Genomic DNA, 22,306 nt, shown 5'->3' on the forward strand with positions numbered 1-22,306 from the left:
CCCATCCACACTAATTTCACTCAAAGAACATTTCTCTCTACATTTTTTTTCCAAACAGCTTTTTAGGTCAAATAGTTGGACATTTTTAGAAACAGTTAAAAATAGTAAATATGTTCAAATTATGAGAACTTATATCACGCCAGTTAAATTAAATAAATATAATCGGAACATCCCGGATATATGTACAAAATGCATGGAGGTGAAGGGAACATTATTCCATTGTGTGTGGCATTGCAGTAAGATCAAATCTTTTTCGGAGGCGGTTAAAATGGCAATAGAAAAAATGATTTCGAAAATCATTCCAATGGATCCTGCACTTTTTGTTTTAGGACTTTACCCAAAAGGTCATAAATACAACAAAAATGAACAAATATTAATAGATACGTGTCTTTTACATGCCAAAAGATCCATTGCAATGTTTTGGAAAAAGACCAGCTGGCCAAGTATTGTGTACTGGGTGAAGCAAATGTTGACAACTTTTCCTTTGGAAAGACTGATGTACATACAAAAAGGTAGGCAGGATATGTTTGAAAAAATATGGGAACCTTTTAAGATATTTGTTAAAAATGTTGATTTAGCAAATGACAGTAAGGAGGAATAAATATTCAGTTGTGTAAACCTTACAACAGGGTTAATGAGTTCAAATACCCATAATTGTAACAGGGCATTAAATTATATACAAATGTTTATGACTGAGAAGTTTGTGTTGTGTATATGTATTGTTTATTTGTAATTTTTTTTTGTGTGTGTGTGTATGTGTGTGTTTACTTGTAACACTTGTTGCAGGTACCTTTGTTTGTGAGGTACAGGTCTACATGTGTTTATATTTACATGTGTATGTGTGTATATATAAAAAAAAAATGTTCAAATTATACCGTTTGGGTGTATCCATGTGGAAAATGAAGAAACTAGACAACAATAGCATGTTTGTGCATGTATGTTGTTGCTTTGGTTAATGACTCATCAAATCTAGATCATACATGTGTGTAAGTCAGTGCATGACCTACAGCAGATCAGGATCAGCAGGGACACATTTAAGAGATGGACACGTACTGGGGTTGAAATTGACAAGCTGATCCAACATGTAAGGTAACTTAAGTTTAGCACTGTCGCTGCTGCACAAAATCATGATGCATTAAAGCAGTGGTTTCCAACCTTTTTTGACTCGTGACCCCATTTTAATATCACAAAATTCTTGCGACCCCGGACATTCAAGACGGAGACATTTTTCTCTTGAAAATGTCTTAGCAGGGCCAGATGGGAGAAGAAGTCTTTCCATTCTCTGTTCAGTCCGGTTTTCTGACTGTGACTGTGTCCGGGTAGGTTGAAGCAAGTGTAGTAACGCACGTGGTCACATGACTGGGTCAATCAAGATTTGCCCTCTCAGATATTATATCCTGCATTTTATTTGAACTGGATTTTTATTAGGAGTGTGTATTAGTGTGTGGTGTTTTAATTATAATGAAATATATATTAAATCATTAAAAAAAAAATTTTATTAGTTTTTTTTTTTATATCAATTACTAGAAATTTCAGGTGACCCAATTTGAATTCCAGGTGACCCCCGCATGGGGTCATGACCCCAAGGTTGAGAAGCACTGCATTAAAGCCTCTGTATCTGCTACGTCCAGTATTATCTGAAGGTCTGCAGGGTCCACATTTTAATATCTAACAGAAATAATGGTTTGGACCAGATTGCAGTCATTTTTGTGTGATGGTGATAGTAGTGTGTGGTTAATTTTGGATTTTTTGTGCCATAATGCCTATACTCCTTACCAGAGGGAGAATGTGAGAGTGAATAAATAATGGATCAATAATGTAAAGCACTTTGGGTGCCTTGAAAAGCGTTATAGAAATCTAATCCATTATTATTATTATTATTATTATTATTATTATTATTATTATTATTATTATTATTATTATTACGTGTGTTTATGGAGAAGCAGACAACATAGTTTTCTTTGGGATTAATAAAGTACCAAACAACCAACCATGTATAGAGATATTTTGTTAAACAAAACTTGCGTAGAATGTTTTTTTTTAATAGAGGCAGAAAATATACCGTTATGAAAAATATTTGCATTAGCATTTATATAGCTTTAAGTGATACAGCAGTATGTCAACCACAGTATTCAATGTTTTTTTTTTGTTTGTTTGTTTTTTTCATGATTTACTAAATGTGTAGACAGTGACTTATGCCAGTGAACATGTTGAGTTAAATGTTAACATCGAATGAGACAAGATTCAACCTTATTTAACATTACTTGGTGCCATTTAATTGTAATGAAATAACATATCCTTAATGTACATCAAGGCAAGGCAAGGCCAATTTATTTGTATAGCACAATTCATACATAGGGCAATTCACAGTGCTTTACAAAAATGGAAAAGAGGTAAGTTAAAAACACACAATTACAATTAAAACATAATCAGTAAAACAAATAATAATCAATTAAAATATAGTAAAACGACTTAAACATCATTAAACATAATGTGAACACAGTTTTAAAACATCACCTCATCTGTAAACAGGAGTCACTTTAGTTTTACAATTCAAGAAAGGAATTAAGTAACAAAATCTATAAAAACACATTTTTTTAAACAAGTGTTTCATCAGCAGTTTCCAAAAATGTCCAAATTTTGAGAAATACATGATTTCATTCAATGTAACAGCCCTTTTCTTTTGGTCACATGTGATCTCCTTTATTAATGTCTGAAGTTTAATGTCACTAAATGCAATAACAGTAATATTCTATTACATTATCTAGGTGTAAACATGATTTCTGCTGGAGTTACAGCAGATTGTCATGAAATGTGCTACTGAAATAAACAATTCCCACAGTGCAACACAACATCATCTTTCTCCTGTGAAGTGAGGAGAATGACTTATTTGGAATATGGTTCATAAGGAACAGTTATCATCATACTGTAATAAGTATCTGAATGTCAATGAGAACACCGTGCTCATCATTATAAGAAACTTAATGAGCAGGAAAATATGGCATTTTGATTTTGTCAGAACAGCCTGTTTCAGTTCCTCATCTGAAAAACACACTTATTTTTAAGCATCAGTAGGTTTTTAGGAGAGCAGCTCTGATCCAGCCTCATTCAGATACATCACAACATCGAACAGCTTTCAAATTCATGCAGAGATGGAAAGGGTTAAAAAATAATTAAAAACCTGATCGAAAGCGCATCTATTCAGCCTGTATACATCTGGCTACAATGTATGCAGGAATGAGAGTGTGTGTTGTGCAGTACTGTGGTCTAGCAGGAGATTTATACAAAGATCTCAGGATTCACACATATTTAATACAGCAACTCCAGAAGAAGCGCTGCACAGAAACCAAAGGAGACAAAACATTTGTTTCATATTCACATTTTTCACTTTTTTCAAATACTGACTTTTTTTTTTTTTTTTTTTTTTAGCTTATTTGTGTTTCAGGACCTGTTTATGAGCTGTAACGTTCCACCCACATCCCACAGTGTAAACCTCCGTCATGTGTCTCCTCAGGTTGTTTGCCACTAAGTGCAGCGGCTGCCTGGAAAAGATCGCACCCACAGAGTTTGTGATGCGAGCTCTGGACAGCGTTTACCACCTGAGCTGCTTCTGCTGCTGTGTTTGTGAGCGGCAGCTGTGCAAAGGAGACGAGTTTGTCCTGAAGGACGGACAGCTGCTCTGCAAGACGGACTACGAGAGGGAGAGAGACCTGCTGAGCACCGTGAGCCCAGACAGCTCAGACTCAGGTAGGACTGGACAACCACTGAGGACCAGTTATTCAGGCTGTGGGGTCGGACTGTGACCTGGGCTCTTATTGGCTGTTGTCAACTACAGTAGTGTGCAAAAATATTAGAACACTTGTCAAATCTTAAGAAACTGGTGTTTTGTTTTGTTTTTCCCAGAGCCTGAATTTCACTTTTTTGTCATTGCAAAAGGTAAAGGTACTGAGAATATTTCACCTACAAATTTATCAGTCCAGTCCAGTCCTTTTTTTTTTTTTTTTTTTTTTTTTTTTTTTTACATTTTACTCTAACTAGTGGCATTTTACCCGTGGTGCCATTGTGTGTGGAAAGTGCCAGCACATTATTGTAAATGGACACAGCAAGAGCAGCAGCAATTTTGTAAAAAATTGTCGTGGTGTTATTTGTTCACATTATTTGGGAGTGGATATTTAAGGAATATTTTCAAGACACAATTATGCATTTAGGCAGTTTGCTTATTTCAGTACCATCAATTTATAGTATTTCATGAACGGCAGCATAACCACTTCCGAAAATGGAGTATGGCAGCAGGGGTGAAAAATTCAAAGTAGAGAGAGGCTAAAATCGCCCAGCATACCTCACAACATTTGAATACGGACATAAAATTGTGCCTAGTAGATAGTCAGGTAATGTTTCTATTCATTTGGCGAGTTTGGCGGCGATCGGGCCTGTGAAAGCTGAGGAAAATTCGTACAAATGCCCTCCTGTGCTGCAACATCGATCGATCGGACACAGAACGTGCATTATATAGTAGGATATTTAGTGCGGCTCCCCTTGGCAACAATCACAGCAGTGCATCTTTCTGGCATTGTGTCGATGTATTTTCTGAGAGTTTCAACCCCAATGTCATTCCACACTCTCAGAAGCTCATTCCAGAGAGTTTCCTCAGAGTTTCCTTAGATTGTTGCCAAGGGGGGCCACACTAAATATTAGAGTAAAATGTAAAAAAAAAAGGACTGGACTGATAAATTTGTAGGTGAAATATTCTCAGTACCTTTGCCTTTACCTTTTCCAATTGCAAAAAAAGTGAAATTCATGCTCTGGGAGAAAAAAAAAAAACACCAGTTTCTTAAGATTTGACAAGTGTTCTAATATTTTTGCACACCACTGTCAACTAAACTTACCTAAACTAAACTTATCTAAACTAAAGTAAACTAAATTTATTTGAATTAAACTAAACTTATCTAAACTAAAATAAACTAAACTTATTTGAACTAAACGAAACGAAACGAAACTTATCTAAACTATACTAAGCTTACTCAAACTAAACTTTTCTAAAATGAAGTAAACTAAACTTATCTAACTAAACCTATATAAACTTAACTAAATTTAACTAAACTTATCTAAACTAAAGTAAGCTAAACTAAACTTATCTAAACTAAAGTAAGCTAAACTAAACTTATCTGAACTAAAGTAAGCTAAACTAAACTTATCTGAACTAAAGTAAGCTAAACTAAACTTATCTATACAAAACCTATCTAAACTAAACTAAACTTATCTGAACTAAACCTATATAAACTAAACTAAACTTACCTAAACTCAACTTATCTAAACTAAAGTAAGCTAAACTAAACTTATCTAAACTAAACTAAAGTAAACTTACCTAAACTAAACTTATCTTAACTAAACTAAACTAAACCTATCTAAATTAAATTAAACTAAACTAAACTAAGCTAAACTAAACTAAACTAGTTGATTTGTTAACTTTTTGGTGCTTGCAGATAAGAGTGACGATGAGGAGCTGGATGTGAAGTCGGAGAAGTGTCCTGTGGGTCAAGGAAAGGGCAGCGAGGACAGTAAAGACCCCCGACGGCCCAAACGACCTCGTACCATCCTCACCACCCAGCAGAGGAGAGCGTTCAAGGCCTCATTTGAAGTGTCCTCCAAACCCTGCAGGAAGGTGAGTCTGTTCACTGTTCACTCATATGTGTCAGATACCAGCAGAATAAAGGGTGGGATACGAAGCCCCTGGCATTTAAATTGGACTTTTATCTCATTACTTTTTGCATTCTTCTGACACATAGACAAGTAAAGTCTTTGGCCTGTTTTTCAAAAAGCTCTAATTTTTGGTATTTAGATAAATTTGGGCTGAAATTTTATACTAATATGCTAAACAGAAAGCTAAAACAGTATCCAAGATTATTTAGTATGTCCAAAATCATGATAAAAGATCAATACTATGTGGATTGGTTACTATTTCTAGGTGAATGTTACAGTATACAAGGTCAGGTCATTTTACCAGTATAAATATCCCAAAATGCAATGCTGTTGTGAAGGAAGCAGTCCTACACTACTGATGGTAATGGTGGGATTAGCCAGTTACCAAGGTTATGTGTCACCCAATAGGAAGGTTTCAGGAAGTGACATGTATTCACACCCTGTGCATCCAGAAAGACATATTCTACTGTTTATTTACACAAAAGTATGTTAACTTGTGTGGATTTTTGTGTATGTAGTACATAGTATTGGATTTTGGTCCGAAGGTTGGTTTATAATCAGACACAAACTTCATCATGAAATCAAACTTTATCTTCATAGTGTTGCGTTTTTACTTAATTTTCATGTTGTTTCTGGTTTTTTTTTTTGTTTTTGTTTTTTTTTTGTTTTTTTTTTTTATGGGGGGGGGGGGGGGGGGGGTCATGTTGTTCCAACATTTTCTGAAGTTGTATCAGGTTGCATTTTAGCATTTTACGCAGTTTTTATCTTTTCATGTTCAGTTCTGTTACTTGTTTACTATCTTGTTATATCTGTTTTGGGGATTTTGTTTTGTCATTGTCATCATATCCTACTGAAACCCCATAAAAGTAAAGGTTTTGGCTTTTTTACATCAAATAACTGTTGTGATTATGCACCAGTTTTTTCAGATCCTTTACAATGGAATGTCTTTTGCAGCATTTTTTTTTTTTTTTTTCAAGTAAAGCTGTGAAATTCTTGTCTTCTACAGAGGACAAAAATGCATTGTTGGGTCTCAAAAGGATAATTTGTTGTTTAGATAATATTAATCTTGTACAACCTTTCACAGTCTCTGCATTGTTTGACATTTATAAATTCTTTCAGAAAACACTCAAAAAAGGAAAATTCACTCACATACATTATATGCTATATCTTAAAGAGAATTGGCAGTCCAGTAAAACAGTAAAACAGCTCCATGCCTCATTGAAACAGTTCCACTGCAGCTTTCCAGTCTACACAACTAACATCAGGTGGTGCTGTCTGTGGCTGTGGATGTGGTTATTGTCACAACCATTGGAACATTGAACCAAACATAGACTGTGGCCGTTTGTCAATATGCATTCTTGTCTGTTCTTCTGTTCTTGTGAAACATCATCCGTCGGGGCCCAAGTACTGTTCCATTCGGAAGTTTGCACAAACCGAAAATGCATGGAATACCCGGCTGTTGTTCTTGTCTCCTAGCTTAAACCAAGGATGCACTGGTTGGTGACTCATGTAGACTTGGCTGGAAAATATCCCAAGATGCACTTTGTGCCACTCTTGAATTCTGTGGCGGGTTCTGTGATAATTTTATTACCTCCGCCAAGGAACAGCGAAGGTTATGTTTTCATCGGGGTTTGTCTGTTTGTTTGTCTGTTTGTCTGTTAGCAAGATAACTCAAAAAGTTATGGATGGATTTGGATGAAATTTTCAGGAAATGTTGATACTGGCACAAAGAACAAATGTTTAATTTTGGTGGTGATTGGGGGGGTACTGATCTGCCTTGGCGGAGGTCTGCACTTTTCTAATTCAGAAATGTTTTATTGAGTAGATAACCATCACTAGATGATGTGATATAATGTTAGAACAGGAGGCAGAATAGCAAGGAGTATGTCTTTATTATCATAACATGGGATTCAATGAAATGTATTACAATTTTGAAAAATATACAAAATGTATTAAAAATATAAATGACATGTAAATAGTACAAATGTATTGAAATCACACCGAGTGACATTGTGGTGATTTACATTAGGGAGGTGATGACAGAAATACAGCAGAGCCAGGGGGGAAAGTTCACAGGTACACAGCCGTTCCAGTTACAGAGTGACTTGCGTTCTTTGGAAGTCCATTCTCTGGGGCCGTTCTTACCAAAAACCTGCCAAGTTCACAAGAATGTACCCTGTGAACTTGATATTTAGAAAGGGCCTGTATATTCAGAAGGACACTGATGTACCCAAAAAGTGAAGCCCAAAACCTCTTGGTCTCCCCCTGGTGGCTGACTACAGAATAGGTCATAAATTATTATTTGTTCTTATCTATTATTCAAGGAGTCGATATCCAATAATTTGTCATTTTATTTTAATGATTTATTTAAAGATATTAAAATGGGTGGTTGGCTGCTGTATTAGCTACTCTCCTATCAAGGCAGGAAAAAATGTCACTTTCCTGGTGTCTGGACTATTTACAGTTTTGCAAAATGCCTCACAGAAGACACATGGCAGCTCTGACAATTGGGATATTTTCTTTTCCAAATATGAGGAAGAAGCAGTGTTGTTGCTTCTGTCTTCAGTAAATACAGTGCTTGATATGAACCAGTGTCAGTGTTGTGGCTGGTCACGGTTACAGCCGTAGACTGTAAAACAAGTGGACGAAGCCAACATGACATCACCCTCTGGCTCTTTGACTGCCAGTACGAAGCTTTGAGTTTGGCATTTTGATCGTTGGCATCTTGGTTTTTAGAGCCAGAAGGGACCATATTTGGACAAGAGGGTGAGCTGGGGAAGAGTGAGGTGGTGGCTTCCAGAGGGCTCTGAGCTGTGACTATGCTCTGACAATGGCAAGTTATGATTAAAACACAGGTGTTCTAATAGGCTGTTTTCTTTTGATAGAGATTTAGTCATTTTAATATCACAACACACTTCTCCATGTGGTTCCTTTCCACCAAATTAACCTCTTGCAACACCCTGCACTGAGCATTGCCAAAAACGATCACATCCAGAGAACTTTTACCCCAATTCCAGAATAATAATGGATTCTGCCAGACTTATTTACAGCCCTGGCACAGTGTGGAAATAGGTCTGGATATGCAATACTACTGTGTCTGTTAAATATGGTTCATTCTGGCTCCAAAAAGCCAAGATGGCAATGGCAAATGTTGGCTTCAGACTGGTAGTTGAAATCCCAGTGGATGATGTCGTGGTGGGTCCATTCACTGTTGTATGTTCTGTGGGTATTACACTTTAAGATACTTCTGGCGTCAGTTTCAAGCTGCAGTTTTTGCCTCTTGGGGTTACAGCCGTCTCAGTCACGACATATAACAGTGTAGAACAGTGGTTCCCAACCTTTTTAGGCTCGTGACCCCATTTTAATATCACAAATTTCTGGTGATCCCAGATATTAAAAAACAGACACTTTTTTTTTTTTTGCTAACATTAATTTGTTTTTGATCATGCAGTAGTTTGCTATACTACGTTGTAAATAAACATTAATTTTACACGACATTTAGTCTATATACTGTGTATTATTATGGACAGAGGCAGAAAAGCCAGGTGTAGATTACTGCACAAAGGGAGAATTTTATTTTCCTTGGTCAGGATATGTACAGTCAGTCCAGCTTGTATTTATAAGGCTGACAATTAATACTGAACAAACAAGAACTCAAACTATGAATTATGAAAGAGTTGTAGCATCTGAAACTGACCACAATGAACATTTGAAAGATAAACAGTACCACAGTGCTTCAGTTTCAGCTTCACAGTTTTTCATGTCTTTTATGGATTGTGATTGTCTCTCTCAACCCACCATATATTTTTTATTAGTAAGTTGTTGTTTTTTTTTTTTTTTATTCATTACTAGAAATTCCAGGCAACCCCATTTGAATTCCAGGTGACCCCACGTGGGGTCCCAACCCCAAGGCTGAAAAACACTGGTGTAGACATTAACTGTAGATATTATCTAACATAAGCTACAAACATGCACCGTTGCAGCCGACCCCTGGCTCAGTATACATTAGGTTGTGGTGTCACTAATGCACTGGGCTGGAATTGCAAAGCATTGTGAGTGAAAAATAAAGTGTGTTTCAACACACAGAGGTAAAGCTAAAGTAATAGTTTATTTATTCATTTATTTGTCAGGGACAATCCAGTGAAACATAGTGAAACCTTTGGCAAGCACTTATTGACCATTATGCCTGTTGTCGCAAATTTACATCATACCCACATTTTTCTATATATGTTTTATGTGCTATAATTAAATGAACAATCTCCACTTAATTCAGCATTTGCTTTAATTTATTTTTTGATAAACTTGTATATAAATTCAGGTGTAAAGGGGTTAAAGCATTGAGCTAGTTTGCTACTAGCATCCTTGGTTGGGCTTTGCAACAGAAAGGTACATTTATAGTATAAACAGCAGCAATTTAAAAACTGTGTAAACAATATTGTAAACAAACAACTTAAAAGTTTATTGACATTCATACCCTCAAAGAAAAGAAGAGAAAAAAAGTTAAACAGAAGTGTAGAGCTGTCAGAAGATTCATACCTGTAGTAATGCAGAAAAAACACACCATTTGTTAAAATCTATACATTCGATTTGTCATATAATTGCCTGCGTCATTTAAAAAAAAAATCATACAGCATGATTTAATAACTTATTGGAAATTTATTGGAAAATTGTTTTATTTAAGTTTTTTGGACAAAAATGACTTTTTTCTCCAAACCAAGTTTCTTTGTGTGTGTTTCCCCATTGTGGGATCAATAAAGGAATATCTTATCTTATCTTATCTTATCTTTCCTGAAAAATCTGAAAAAATGACGTGAGGACCACAATGTAATGTGCTAATGAGTGTAATGAGTGTGTCTGTGCTGTGACGTCCAGGTGAGGGAGACGCTGGCAGCAGAGACGGGCCTGACTGTTCGTGTGGTCCAGGTCTGGTTCCAGAACCAGAGGGCAAAGGTCAGTAAGACATTGAACTGTACTGGTGGAGATCTGCAGTGAACTCAACTACATACTCTCACATCACACATTAGATCTGAGGAAAGTCCAAATACCATCAGATACTTTTTCAATGATCCTGCCACCTTTGAGTAACTAAAAATATTCATAGTAATTCCTCCCTCTGCCGCAGCTTTGCTAAGTTTGTTAAATGTCAGCCGGTTCCATTTCCCTCATTTGGATCTGATCACAATGCATGAAATATTAAGATTGAGAAATAACACAAGTGTGGATGCAGTGGTCTTCAATCAGATGCTCATAATAAAAATCCAGATCACCAAATAGAGATGGACAGATGGTCTCTCAGTGACGACCACTGATCTATTCCCCTGACCACAGTGCACAAAATAGCAATAGAAACAACTATTGCATGATAATATAAAGTTAATTTCATGCTACATTTTGAAATACTGTAAAACGTGCATTTGAGAGTTGTTTGTTGTCATAATCTTGGCATTGTTCTATGCATGTTCCACATTTTCAGTTTTGTCAGTTTGGTAGAAATAAATTTTACTGTTATTAATTCATCCCATCGTCAGTTGTCTGATTAAAAATTAAAAATAGTACAATTAAAGCAGCATATAATAATGTCCTTATATGTAAATTGTCGAACAAACCTTTTCTAAACATGTATAATTCACAGTGAGCAGGACTGAGTTCAGCCTATTGGTTGTGTTGTAAATACTTATACTTTCTGTCTCCGGTGGTGGTTGATAACTTTAACCCATAAAGACCCAAATATCCACCATCAACCAAAATCGTCCACTTATTTAAAATGTTTAATAACTTCTGAACCACTAAACCTATTATTAAGTGTAAATAATTGGTGTAAAAACAGTTATTCATCTTTTCATGGTCATCAGATATGACCCATTTGGACGTTCAGAGGCTCTATAGTTACCAAGGAAACACCGTCATCTTCTACAACATTGATTCACCAGTAAAACCGGTGAAGTTTGATCAATAACAGTGGATAGTCACGCTGGGTTTACGTTCAGTTAATGGTGTTTTGGCTGAAAAGTCACTTTTCCTTCAGTTTACTCTGTTTGCGATATAATAACACTCAACTTTAATCTGAGTTTTTATGAACATCTACATGATCAGTGAATTAACTATAGGAAAATGCATGATCTATACTGAAAAAATGCAAAATGAAGAAGATAATGTTACAACAAATGGTGATGAATCACTTAAAAAAGGCTAAATATAGAGGAAAATATTATTTGGGAAGTACCACAAAATTAGCGTTGGGCCTTTATGGGTTAAACTAATTTTGATTCCATCCCAGACAGAGGAGGCTCCTTCACATGTACTGTGCACGTTACCGTTTTGCCAGCCCTGTGAATGTGTGTCAGCCACACTATGTTTACCATGTTGGTTTATTTACAGATGAAGAAGTTAGCCCGCAGACAACAGCAACAGCAGGAGCAACACAACAGCCAAAGGCTAGGCCAAGGTGAGGATTTATCATTTGTGTGGATCTTCTGTTCTGTTGTTTTCCTTTGTTATACAAAGGAACACTGTCCGTTACTGAATCTGTCCATTATTAATGTAAATACAGCAATTACCATGAGCTAGGTGATTTATACATTATTTGGAGAAACAGCTTGAAATATTACATTTATGATGAGAAGAATAAACAGAGCAGAATCACTCTGCAAACACTTGTTTTGTTTTCGTGGGCCTTTTTCACAGCAGTCGGACTGACATTTCTGTTGGTTTGTAGGACTTTCTTGTGATGGTGGGGTTATAAAGTAGGAGCCACAGCCATCATTTTCTGTGCAGCTCAGCTAATCATGGCTAGCAGGCTTATTGCCACTGTGGTCTCACAGCGGATATGAGCAGACAGTTTAGATAAGTGGCTCAGTGCTTTGGCAAGCACTGCCTCTATCTGTTCAGGGAGTCCCAGCATGTCAATATTGGCATAGCAGCAGGGTTTATTATAGTGGAAGCTGCTGCTGCTGCTGCTGCTGCTGCTGCTGCTGGTAACCGAATGAGCCGGGCAAACCGGCAAACCAGGTTTGTTTGAAGTTGGTGCTGGGATTAAATGAAGCTGCCTGGATGACATGTGAGACACTTTTATGAGTGTGTCAGCCCGTACTTTATTGACTCGTCACACAATTTTTATTTTTTATTGTTCGTTGTTCATTAGTCACACCCTGCAGATAAATAGTCTGGATCCTTGTGGTAGGTTTGTTTTAAGTTTTTAGTCACTTTTTAAGACAGTATGCACATTTGTAGTCAATTAGAATAAGAATTAAAGTATAATTAATAAGTATATAGATTTGTCCCATCGTAGTCCTTCTACCCAGCCATCATCTATTTAGAAGTGGATGTAACTTCTGGGATATCTGTCACTATGTTGTGGACTAGTCTTGAGTTTTGGATCTTGTCAAAGAGAAGTGAATTCCCACCGTTCTGACCCACTGGACCTTATTTGGAAAAAAAATTTTTTTTTTAAATTGATTGCAGTCAATTACGAGAGACCAGTTCTTTTTTTATTGTGCATGAATTATGGCATCATTTACACGATGTTTGTCAGTTTAAAGATAATTTTACAAGTCAAGAAAGTCAAGTTTCTTGTAAAACTGTTCAAGTACAAGACGGTTAAAATACATGAAACACAAGACTACATACCTGAAAGTCACAGAAGTGACATCATTGTAATATCGTCCTCCACAGTCTGTTCAGAGCTGCTGCTGATGTCTCTGTAACTTCAACATGACCACACTTGTAGTGATTTTTATCTTTTTTAATAATTTTGCACATAACTCTCAGATCTAGGTAAAATATGCCAAGTTATCAGTCGTTTTGCTGTTGGTGACATATAGACATGTATCATGTGAGACAACAGATACAGTTCAGTGAGTTCCGTCACATAAAATTTGATATTTTAATGCTATCTTTATGGCAAACGGTGGCTTTCTTGACTTGTAAAATTGTATTTTAAAGTGACAAGATGGTAGAACTGATTAGAGGAATGAAAAAAGAGAAAGATAGCTAAGAGGAATGAAACTTGTCACACCAGTGCTAACCTAATAAATCAGACACAGTGTTAACTAGAAAATGTTTTACACTAGGTATTAGTCCCATACACTGTGTTAACTCGTATACAATATCCAATTTCACATAATGCATTCTAACACTTTGCTATTTCTCTTCTAAATGCTGTCTAGTTATGCTAACAGCTAACTTATATCACTTTTAATTTATGATTTTCAATATTATCTTTTATTGTTTAAGTCCTTTATTTGTTTGTCCTTTCCTTATGAACAGCCTTTGTCTATGAATGGTGGTGTATGAATAATGTAACCTTGTTTAGAGCTAATTAATAAGGTCGAAGCCTGTTCTTACTAGTTATTCGTTGACTGTTGCAGAAGTGCTATCGGGCTGCATGGAGGGTCTGCTCACTTCGTTCTCGGGGCCTGTCCCTCGAGGCCAGCAGCAGCTGATGAGCATGGACCACAACAGCTACAGCACAGACTCGTTCCAGCAGGGCCTCACCCCTCCACAGATGCCTGGGGACCACATGAACCCCTACGGTGAGCATTACCATTATCTGTTTGTGTTTGTACAGCATTGAAACAAGCATTACTGAATGAATCTTTAATAATGGGAGTGTTTCCCAGAATGTGTTTGCCTTTTTACTAACTGGAAACATGTTTCCCTATCTGCCACCTACTGTATTCTGGGATAGTATGGAGTCTCTTGACATATTAAAAGAGTTATTTGTAATATTTTTACTTGAAACATTGAAAAATGGCATAAAAGTATCAATAGAGTGTGAGGAAGTTTTGACATTAGAGCAAAGATTTCCATATATTGTGCTGCAAAGATACCTACAATCAGGCTGCGATTTGTCAAAAAAACAGAGGGCGTATGTGTCGTTTTAATGGGTTTTTTTTTTTTTTATGAAACATGAAAAAACAACCAATCAACAGTCCTTTTTTAAGTTAACAGTAGGTCCTATTACATGTCGAACAGTTGAACATTCATCTTCAATGCAAACTAAAAATACAGGAAACATTTAATTTTCTGCGACAGCCACACCTGCGATGTGAGAGATGGTCTAATTAAGTTTGAGGAGCATGAATAAGGGCCAATCACACCAACATGGAAGAGGATTTATGGCAAACGGACAACTCAAACAGACTGTAGTACGGAACATAAAACCTAATCCATTAAGATGCAGTTGAACATGTTACTGTGGTGTCTGCAGGTGTGCTTAGGGGCTGTGTGTATGTCAGAGGGAGAGTGAAAGAAAGAGAGAGAGAGAGAGAGAGGTACATTGTGGTACTTTTGGAGAATTCCCTCCTCTGCTGTTATGAATTGCCCACGCCGTTCTTATTCATGTACCCTGCATGAACTGCCCCCCCGCCCTCCAATGTAGGCTATAGGTGTAAGAAAAGTCAGTCACAACCTGCCTGTTATTTCAATTGGTTTTAATCATTGCCCCCCCACCCCCCCACCCCCACCCCCTTCATTCAGCAGAAGTAGGGATGTTAAAACCAGAGGGGTGGTTGTTCCCTCCCACCCCACCCCCAACAAATCGCACCTTGCCTACAATTAGCATGCTAACTAGCTAGCTCTGCTTCTCTCCGTCTCAATGTACCAATTTTGAACACTAGACTGAGTAGTAAGTCACTGTAGCCTCTAGTCTGCCCTCAGTCCAATATGAGAAGACATTAAGGCAAGGCAAATGTATTTGTATAGCACAATTCATACACAGGGCAATTCACAATGCTTTACAAAAATGGAAAAGAGACAGGTTAAAAACACATAATTAGAATTAAAACATAATCAATAAAACCTAAAATATAATCAGTTAAAATAAAGTAAAAGAGAAGAGCGCAGATAGAACCCTTTCAGTTGATATATGCACATTAACTAGTTTATAAACTGCTGCAACAACATAGAAATATAAAATATCACACACACAGTAATACCTGACCATGAGCATGTTAGCATGTAACATATTGATGATGCTCAGCAAAAAGGCATACAAACTGGCATTTACATTCTAAAAGATGCTATATGTTTGTTATAACTACTCAAAATTAGACCATAAATTTGACACAAGCGCTGGTATTTTCTCAATTATTTTTGAATGTTTTGTATTTTAATAATAATATGACAAATAGCTCCTTTTAAGGAGAGTGGTAGAACTATATGCCTTTATACATTATTGTTGTTAAGGCAGTTTTATTAGTACACCCCAATATCACAAATTATGACCCTTAGTTTGCATTAAGACTCACCCCCCCCACCCCCCCCCCCCCACCCCCCCCCCACACACACACACACACACACATGCATATACATATCCCTCAAAAAATAACTAACTGTGGAAAGAAGGAAAAACCATCAGAGAGTGCATCATAAGAAACTAAGAAAAAAATTGTGCAATAGGCGTCATTGTACAGACAACTTTTACATTTATATATGACAAGGAATCTGTAGAATGTGATCATCTACCGTATTATTTCTGTCAGGTTTACACAGGTTCTTTTATCTGTTTTGTAAGATACTTCTGTACTCTGAACATCCCAGTAATGGCACCCACTTTACCAGTGTTTGTCTTAAACACTCCAAGTGTCCCATCTGCATTCACCCATTTTATTGGCAGTGTTAAGAATTAGCCAATAAGGCGTGACTGCTGATTAAAAATGGATGACCTATCAACTTGTCATCATTTAGACCCAATGAGCCCAATAAAGCCAGTGGCACCCCTGAGAGCATCACTGCACATTCCCACAATTAAACAGACTCAGAGAAAGCAGCATGGATGTACCACACACACACACACACACACACACACACACACACAATGGCCGTATATAATCATAGATGTCTATCTCTGAGGAGAAAATCCTTTGATTGTAAAGCCAAGAGGAACAATCTGGGCTGTTTCAGATGCTTTTCATCTCCACAGATGAGCTCATTGCTGTTATTACTGTTTCATGTCAGTGTCTTATTCTAATGGTTGTTTTTGTATTTTTCACTTTAATCGGTTTCAATTAGAGCCGTCCCTTTCCTGTCATGACATGTGGAATGACTTTATGTTTTACTTATGTTTTATTTTGTTTTGGATTAAACAATTTTTATTGGTTAGATGGGAGGATGTTTCACGCAGAGCCAATAGTCAATTCCAGTAAAGACTTAAACATGCATCCTGAGAATAATAATCATAATGGACAAATGGTCATCTTTATACCTACAAGTGTCATACAGAAGAAAATATGCAGGAAGTGTAAAAACATGATTTCCTGTGTAGACAGCTGTGGTAAAACTTGGAGTGTAACGGTTTTGTTTTGAGATTGATACCTGAGAAGCAGCAGCTGAACAATCACTAGGTCCTCTAAGCTCATTGTTTTGGTTTATACAATAAATGCATTTTTGAGTCTGACTCTTCAACCTGGGTTTCAACAGTAGGTGGAGATCTGTTCTGTGTTGGCTGTTGGTCATTGGTTGATATGAGCTAAAGCTAAGAGCAGAAGAGAGACACTGAAGAACTCAAGTGTTAGCATCAGATTTTCATGAAAAAACAATTCAAGTCCTCAATGTAGAAATCAGTGTACAGGATTTTACATGGATGTCAGGAACTGAGACTGAGAATGGAAATAACTAAATATCAACAAATGGCTGGCTCCATCATCACATATGAGACTCCAACACAAATCTCACAGAAGCACAATTTTTACATACTGAACCTTTTTGAACTTTTAAATACTAAAAAGAAAATAGTGCCTATATCAGTATTGAAGATTCACTTCTAGGTTTTTAAAAGATTTAGTGGAATTTGCAGAAATGAAATATTCATAATTATGTTTTCATTAGTCTACGATCACCGGTAGTACAAATTATTGCTGTTTATGTACAAACTGACCAGGTCATTGTAATTCACCATGTGGCACCACCACATTTCTTGTGGTGCATTGCCATTGCATAAAATGTTTGAGTGTGGACCAAAGTTAATATTCTCATAGATAAAATCCCCGAACAGACCAAACAAACACTAGATATAAGATATTTGCAGCCTCCATATGGGAGAGTGAGTGGGAGTATTCACTTGTAATGTGCAAGTACACCACTAGATGTCACTAAATTGTCAAACACTAAACATTGCATGTCCATATGTATAATGTACTGTAAACTGACACACAATAATGATTCTTCCTCAAACCAAAAAGCACAGAATGGACCAACCAAGCACAGGCTCTAAAAAGCCCTTTCATTGTATTATTGGCAGCTGCTGTAGGGGAAGTTAAGGTGACGCTGACTGTCGAGAGCAACGTTAACCATTAGATACCTGCAAATGTTACACATACCAGGGTCAGGTTCAGGTTACGTTATAAATACTCATAGGTACATTTGTTTTGTGGTCAGATGATGACATCCTTTTGACATTTCTCCAAATATAATGACATGTAACATGAAACCAAGACATGGGTTGACTATGGACATGATACCGTAAAAGTCCTTCAAGTTCCACCAACCAGGACATAAAAGATAAGAAAGAGATGGGTCAATAAAAGAATAACTATGATAAAAGATGAAAAAAAAAAAAAAGGTTAAAAGACCAAGGTTAAAAGAAGTTCGATGAAGTTAAAAATCAAAAAATAAAAAAAACTATAAACAGGATTTTAAAACCTAATAAAAAGAAGTTTGAAACCCAGTCTACATAAACCACATAAATACAAGATAAATTCATAAATAAAGAAATAACTAAATAAATAATGTGCAATATTTTCCTACAGCTGCTTCAGCTCTTTGACAGCTGTTCTTGTATTGTTGCGTCTTACATCTCGGGACTCAAACCTCTGTCCAGAGGGAACAACCTGAAAGTGACAATGCAACTATTTTCTAATTGTATTTAATTTATACATTTTTGCAATTTTTTGTCTCTATATCTAACATTTCTTAACTGATTTATCACAAATTATTATACTATTATCTTCTGTATTTTGATTTTTTTTTTTTATGTGAAAATCAGGTATTTTGTTATATTTAATTCACTGATCATGTAGATGTTCATTAAAGCTCAGATTAAAGTTAACGGGTATTATATCGAAAACAGAGAAAACGACACGGTGGTGCAGTGGTTAGCACTCGTGCCTCACAGCAAGAAGGTCCTGGGTTCGATTCCAACACCAGTCGACGGGGGGTGGGACCTTTCTGTGTGGAGTTTGCATGTTCTCCCCGTGTCTGCGTGGGTTCTCTCCGGGTACTCCGGCTTCCTCCCACCATCCAAAGACATGCACTAATAGGTTAATTGGTTAATCTAAATTGCCCATAGGTGTGAATGTGAGAGTGATTGTTTGTCTCTATATGTTCAGCCCTGCGATGAACTGGCGACTTGTCCAGGGTGTACCCCGCCTTCGCCCCTATGTAGCTGGGATGGGCTCCAAGCGACCCCTGTGACCCTAGTGAGGATAAAGCAGGTTCAGAAAATGAATGAATGAATGAACAGAGAAAACTGAAGAAAAGGGACTTTTTCACCAAAATATATCATTAACTGAACATAAAACAAGTGCCAGCATCCACTGTCACTGATCCAACTTTACTGGTGAATCAATGTTGTAGAAGATGACAGTGTTTTTGTGGTAACTACGAAGCCTCTGAATGTCCAAATGAGTCATATCTGATGACCATGAAAAGATGAAAAACTGCATTTTACACTAACTAGTGGCATTGTACCCGTGGTGCCATTGTACGATAGTGCCCTCCCGTGGTGCAACAGCATCATTGCACCCATACGCCCTCCCGTGCTGCAACATCGGGACATCGATCGGACACACATGCGTCGGACAAACATGCGCCGGACACAGAAACGTCTACTATAGTGGAATTATTTACACTACTATAACCAGAGTCATTCACAAAAAAAATCATGTAGTCCCCGCCCACACGGCTGAGACTACCGATAATGAGAAGCTGAATGAAAAAACAAACAAACCTCCGCTTGACACAGGACCGAGGACCGGACAAGCCCCCACTTGTCACAACCCAGCTCTGAGGTGGTGATAAAAATGGAGACGGAGGTGGTGACAATGTAACAAAGATTTATTAAGTAAACTAATAATAACAAAAAAACACAAAGTGCTGCAAAAACGCCAGTCGAAAGGAGCAGGGCAGAGCAGGACCAGACCAGACAGCGAACAGAACCGAGCAGACTGAGAGAGAGACTGATCATCCATGTTGAGCTGCTTAAATAGTCACGCCATGACTGCCACAGGTGTCACCAATCAGGATGTTGCCATCTGCAAAAGAAAACTGATAGCGCCCCTAGTGCCCAAAAGGTGTGGGGCCGTCACAATGTATCGACAGGATTAGTGGATCAGCAGGTATTAAACAGTTTAGATCAGTAGATGCTTTTGGTTGCCAGTGGTTGTTTGGGTCTTTATTGGTTAAACAGCAAAAACAGCACTCTCTTATTTGCGTTAAACTCGTCTTTTGGCTTCTCTCTTCACAGGCAGTGACTCCATTTTCCATGACATTGACAGTGACACCTCTCTGACGAGTCTAAGTGACTGCTTCATGGCTACCCCAGATGTGGGCTCGTTGCAGGCCAGGGCAGGGAATCCCATCGACCGCCTGTACTCCATGCAGAGCTCGTACTTCGCTTCCTGAGATGGCTGCCACTCCCCCCAAGTCACATGACCTCCCTGGATACAGACACTGAGCTCACATCTGTGCAAACATGAGGTACACAGGCTGCAAAACTGCCCTGCAAGATGTACAGTAAATCTCTGGGCAGGGATTTAGGACTGCAGCAGAGGACACACCAAATACACCCAACTGACCTCCACCAGCCAAAGGACAGAGGAAGCACAAAACTACAGCCCCATGTGCACCCCACTGTCCGTAAAGACATTTAACGCAGTAGATTGTCCACAGGGTTATTGTTAATGACAAAATAAATGTCAATAATTGTACAGATATTCCTGCAAAAAATGTTAGTGTTATGAAAATTGGAAAACGTTCATTAAATTTGAGCCTTTGAACATCCACCCTATTGATGGAACTGTATTCATAACCAAAAGATCATGGGACTAGGATTAGGTTTAGGTTTATATTAGAGTATGTGTGAGGCCAAAATGCACATTACACTTCATTTGAAAGGGAAAATCTTCTAAAACACAACCTAAACTATAGCATTTGTAACTTTGCCCAAATGTGACCCTTACACTTAAAAGGGTGATGGTGGATATTTAGAGGTTATAAGGGTAAGATTGTTCAAACTGTGTCATTAGGTTTTCTATATTCTATATTTCTCTATAGATAATACAACACTGAACATGTTTTTTCAGTTCAAAGGTTGAAGCAAATCCATTTTTAATCCACTTCAGTTCTGAAAGTGAAAAGTCAGAACACTGATCGATACCTGTTGATGAATGTACATAGTGTATTATATGTAGTTACTGTTCTTCAGACACATCCAAGTTGCATGTTAGGACAGAAGACTATTTATTTATTTCTCTACAACATGCTGATATACAGTAAATATGACTTTTTATTTAAAAAAGAAAGCATCAGCCCATTGTGAAATCATAAACAAACACATCCTAATTCTTTCCTGGTTTGAAACTGCTATTTATCATATTTGTGTTGTTTAAATGGGTCTTTAAATTAGTGTTGCTATTTATTTTTCCATTTAGTTCCTCTGGACATTATCAAGAGTGCATTTTCAATTTGTTAATTCACCAGTCGTTGGTTATTTCCAAAAAAAAAAATAAAATGCATTCTTTGAAATTCTTGTGTGCTTTTGTTCTGTTAAATCCTTTTCTGTTCTATCCACATGTGTTCAGACTCATATAACATACGTAGTGAAGACTAGGATGAAATTTTATGAAAAGCATGACGGAAGTTGACCTGTCATTACAGTGAAATTTCAGTCCAGTCTATTTCTAGTCTGCACTTTAGAGACACTTTAGAGTTATTTTTTTTATCCTTTTTGCATTATTCTGTCATTTTCACATATGATGTTAATCAATTTCAAAGATATTTTAGAGTCAAAAAAGCTGCAGTTTGCTGCAAAACTGTTTAAGTATCAGACTGAAAATAAGGAAAAGACTACACATCCCAAAATCTAGGAGGTCATGTAATCATAACTGTCATAATTGCAGTTTCACCATGACAAGATTTACATGACATGTGTGACATACATGACATGATTTTCTCCCCTTTCTTATTTGTTTTTTTTTTTAAGGCCATGGCCATTTTGGTGTCATGACATGTTTCATGTGTGATAAAATATTCTGTCCATTTGGCTGTTTAACCCTGTAAAGCCTGAACCATTAAATCATTGACAGAAAATTCCAAATTCCAAATCTTTGAAACTGGAGCCTGTATTGGTCCTTCTGAACAACCCCAAATTTTTTTTTTCAAATTTCAGTTTCAATGTATGAGTTTCAATTTTGTATCATATTTGATACATCAGGTCTCAATGCTCAAATATTATTTTTGAACAAACAAAACCATAATATAACACAAACATGTGTAACAAATTAATTCTTTTTCAAAACTGACAAAGTTCTGCCTCCCTCCTCATTAATGACAGTCTTGTAGTGTCACTGGAAAGGCCTCTGGTGAACGAATTCCTCCCCCCTGGTGGATT

The 22,306-nt window shown here is 37.0% G+C and overlaps 1 protein-coding gene across 1 annotated transcript in view; it reads left to right on the forward strand.

Moving 5' to 3' along the window:
- LOC115429217 (LIM homeobox transcription factor 1-beta.1-like) overlaps positions 1 to 21,340 on the forward strand; it is an 81,464-nt gene extending 60,124 nt beyond the window's left edge. Inside the window, exons 3-8 of the mRNA XM_030148493.1 lie at positions 3,515 to 3,747; positions 5,484 to 5,662; positions 10,573 to 10,650; positions 12,079 to 12,145; positions 14,067 to 14,231; positions 20,162 to 21,340. Of these exons, the coding sequence (XP_030004353.1) occupies positions 3,515 to 3,747; positions 5,484 to 5,662; positions 10,573 to 10,650; positions 12,079 to 12,145; positions 14,067 to 14,231; positions 20,162 to 20,319 (880 nt within the window). The 3' untranslated portion in view covers positions 20,320 to 21,340. The remainder of the gene's footprint in view (positions 1 to 3,514; positions 3,748 to 5,483; positions 5,663 to 10,572; positions 10,651 to 12,078; positions 12,146 to 14,066; positions 14,232 to 20,161) is intronic.
- Positions 21,341 to 22,306: the final 966 nt, after the last annotated feature.

The sequence above is a fragment of the Sphaeramia orbicularis genome, chromosome 12, assembly GCF_902148855.1.
Source record: "Sphaeramia orbicularis chromosome 12, fSphaOr1.1, whole genome shotgun sequence".
In the NCBI taxonomy this organism is placed as follows: domain Eukaryota; kingdom Metazoa; phylum Chordata; class Actinopteri; order Kurtiformes; family Apogonidae; genus Sphaeramia; species Sphaeramia orbicularis.